This window comes from Dipodomys ordii, unplaced genomic scaffold (assembly GCF_000151885.1).
Source record: "Dipodomys ordii isolate 6190 unplaced genomic scaffold, Dord_2.0 Scaffold135, whole genome shotgun sequence".
NCBI classification, from domain to species: Eukaryota; Metazoa; Chordata; class Mammalia; order Rodentia; family Heteromyidae; genus Dipodomys; species Dipodomys ordii.
The window spans coordinates 2679607-2683123 of NW_012267351.1; the positions used below are offsets into that span (position 1 = coordinate 2679607).

General features: G+C 51.5%; 1 protein-coding gene across 1 annotated transcript in view; it reads left to right on the forward strand.

Moving 5' to 3' along the window:
* Nucleotides 1–2795: 2795 nt before the first annotated feature.
* Nucleotides 2796–3517, forward strand: part of Adamts2 (ADAM metallopeptidase with thrombospondin type 1 motif, 2) — a 156058-nt gene continuing 155336 nt past the window's right edge. The window contains exon 1 of the mRNA XM_013030891.1: nucleotides 2796–2982. Coding sequence (XP_012886345.1) covers nucleotides 2796–2982 — 187 coding nt within the window. The remainder of the gene's footprint in view (nucleotides 2983–3517) is intronic.

Consider the following 3517-nt stretch of genomic DNA (forward strand, 5'->3'; position numbering starts at 1 on the left):
TCCTGGTCTCTCCTTCAAAACACTGGGCAGAGTGAGGTTCAGGCAGGATCTTCAGTGCCCTCAGGGGCAGGGCTGGTAGCCACAGTAATAAGCAGCTGCCGGACAACAGGGAGTGGCTAGTGGGAGAGAGAATTGGTACCTAGCTCCCCCAGAGCTGAAGGCAGACCTGAAGACTTTGAAAATCAAATGACAACACCCACAGCAGGCACTGGATGAATTGGCCCTAATGGCTTTTCAGATGTGATCTCTGGGATCTAGACTGAAAAGTAGACTTGAGGCAAGAACCACTTGGAACTTATGTTGTCTCCAGTTTTATCTTGAGGAGCCAAATGGGAGAGATTAACATAGCCGTGTGTGGTATCTGTTTCCTCATTGGCATTTGAATTCAGGCTGCTGCACTTGCTGGGCAGGTGCTCTACTGCTTGAGCCACACCCCCGAGCCCCTTTTTGTGTTGGTTATTTTGGAGGTAGGGTCTTGCTTATTGTCCAGGTTGTGATCCTCCTATTTGTACTTCCCCATGGCCGTGGGGATGACAGGTGCACCACTGAGCCCAGCCATTGGTTGAGATGGAGAATCATAAACTTTTATCCCCTGATCTCTGCCAACCAAGTACCTAGGATTCCAGGCTTCAGGCACCTTACCCAAGTCATCATTTTGATGCTATATCTATCTACCGCTGCATCTTGGTGTCAGTGTGAGGGCAGAAGGTTGAGTGGTTGTGGGTGTGGGGGTGTTTGCTTCCCCTGATTCCTGGTAGAGAAGGGTATTGTTCTGAGTCAGGTCTGAATGGAGTCTTTGGTGGTTAGAGGTGATAGGTGTCTGGATTGTTCAAGAAACAAGTCTTTTCAAAAATATTATACTAGTGTAAGTGTATGTATGTATGTATGTATATCAGTTGTGGGCTTGAACTCAGGGCCTGGGTGCTGTTCCTGAGTGCTTTTGCTCAAGGCTAGCACTCTACCACTTTGAACCACAGTGCCATTTCTGGTTCTCTGGTGGTTAATTGGAAATAAGAGTCTCATGGACTTTCCTGTCTGGGCTGGCTTTGAGCCACAATCCTCAGATCTCAGCCTCCTGAAATAGCTGGATTACAGGCATGAGTCACCAGCATCCAGCTTAGTGTAAGTATCTTAACTCTCGCTGGACACTCCATTTCCATAGCCCTGTCAGGAGCAAGGATTCCCTTGTGAGGGGAGTTAGTCCTCAATCCTTCCATCTTTCTGATGAGATCAAAGAAGGTTTCTGTCTCAACCCTTTCTCGACCCCTCAGTGTCCTGGGTAAGCAGAGGAATAGCTGAACTCTAATATTTTTCTCTTTTTGTTTGGTTGATTTGTGGGGCAGTTATCCTTGATTTGTGGTGGGATGGTAAAAGGTTGGCTTTTCCAAGGATGGTAGTGGTTGAAAGCATCCTTTAGTTTTAGGGGCTGAAGGTATTGAGATTTGAACTCAAGGCTTTGCACCTGTTAAGCAAGCACTCTACCACTGAAGCCACGCTCTCAGCTCTTTTTACTGCAGTTATTGTTCAAATAGGGGCTCACATTATTTTTCTTGAAGACAGCCTTCGACATTGATCCTCTGACCTATGCCTCCTGAGTTGCTGGGACCAAACATTCATTGGGATGGGGGTCTTGTTAACTTGTTGCTGGGGCTGACCTCCAACTGAGAGTCTCCTGATCTCTGCCTCCTAAGTAGCCTGTATGACCAGTGTGCCACCACACCCTGCCTCTAATAAACATTTAAATAAACTACCGAGTGCTACATAAACAAACAACGCTAATGGTGGTAGGGAACTATGTTGATATCTGTGGCAAGAAAGTGACTGCGGTGGCTCATGAGACCCTTAAAAGTAGCAGCTGGTTGGGTTACATTCGTCTTCTAAGGAGACTAAAATAGCAGGACCATGACAGGAGGATGTACAAATAGGTTCTGAGTGGCACCTAGCCCTGGGCTGGAACCCTAGCCCTGGGCTGCCTGACTTCCTCAGCCTTCAAGATCAGCCCCTGCTTATGAGAAGTCCTCCAGATGCCCAGCTTTGGGGACCATCTCTCTTCTGATACACTGCGTTTTCAGCGGGATCATCAGAGGTCCCAAGAAGCAAGTCTGGAAAGTCCAGGCTCTTCACCAAACTTCCATTTCATGGTGGCCAAGCAGGGATGTAGACCCAGGGCGACACCTTCCGATTTCTCAAGAAAACTCAGAAATGTGAATGTTTATATCAATCTCACTGTAAGAAAAATGTTGACATTGTATGTCCACTAGGCCAGCTATGTTCACAATGAGGGCCAGCTCCAGCCTCAGGCATCCTCATATGATTGGGGGGAAAAAGCCACTCCCAGGTGAGGATGGTTGTCAAGTTGCCTTGCCCTCATATGAACACCAGATGTGACAGAACTGAGGCTAGTTATCATGGCAAGAGCCAGAGGCTGGTAGCTGACGTTGTAATTTTAACTACTCAGGAGGCTGAGACCTGAGGATCATGGTTGGAGCCCAGGCAGGAAAGTCCATGAGACTTTCAATTAACCAGCAAAAAGCCAGCAGTGGAGCAGTGGGCTCAAGTGGTAGAACCTGAAGTGACAAAGCTAAGGGACAGCACCCAGGCCCTGAGTTAAAAAAAAAAAATCATCACAGCAAGAGCTGTGCTGGGTACTCCGTCCTTGTCCATGTCTCTGGTCACACAAGGCCTGGACAGAGTGAATGAGAAGATCAAAGAACCAGGTGTCCATTCTGGGAAAGCAAATCAGAAGTTGGGGAGCAGATTGCAAAGATGTCTCTACAGACACAAGCCCGAGGGGGATGCGCCAGCAAGGACTCGGGGAGGAGTCTGTGTCCCCAGGGAGTCCCCTGGAAGTGACTCCAGGAAACGGAGATGTCCAGGACCTGGCTGGAGAGGAGTGGTGTTGGCAATGGGTTTTCTGCAACCAACCTGCCCGGGCTGACCGCTTCCTGGGAAAGGAGACCGAGCCGGGAGAGACCCCTTCAGGTGGGGGTTGGGACTGCCACTCCGCAGGGAGGTTCATCGGATGCAGGGCAGGAAGTTGATGGCTGGAGGAGGCAAATGAAAAGTCTTGGAGAGAGGGTTACAGAAGTAAACAGAGCCCAATATTGGACAGGGAAGAGTTGGGGACCGAGGGAAGCTTCATCTTTGGAGTTGGCCTCGGGAACGCACCTGGCATCTACCGGCCTTGGTGGCCTCAGACCCCCTGCCCCGGACCCCAGGGGTCGTCAAGCCCTCGATTCTGTTCCTGAGTCTTGTCCTGCAGTACAAGGCGCAGGAAGAGACTGGGGCGGCCCCGTGGAGTCCCAAGGCTGACGGATGGGCCCCGGGCGGGCCCCGGGGAGGGTGGGGGGGAATGCGCGCGCGGGGCCACTCCTTGCCAGGTGGTGCGCCACGAGGGCGCAGAGCGCGCACGAGGGTGTCGGGTGTCCGGGCTCCCGGAGTCCCGGTCCGGAGCGCATCTCTAACGCCGCCACGGGGCGTCTCCGCTTCGCTGCGAGCGGTGGGGCGCAGGGGGGGG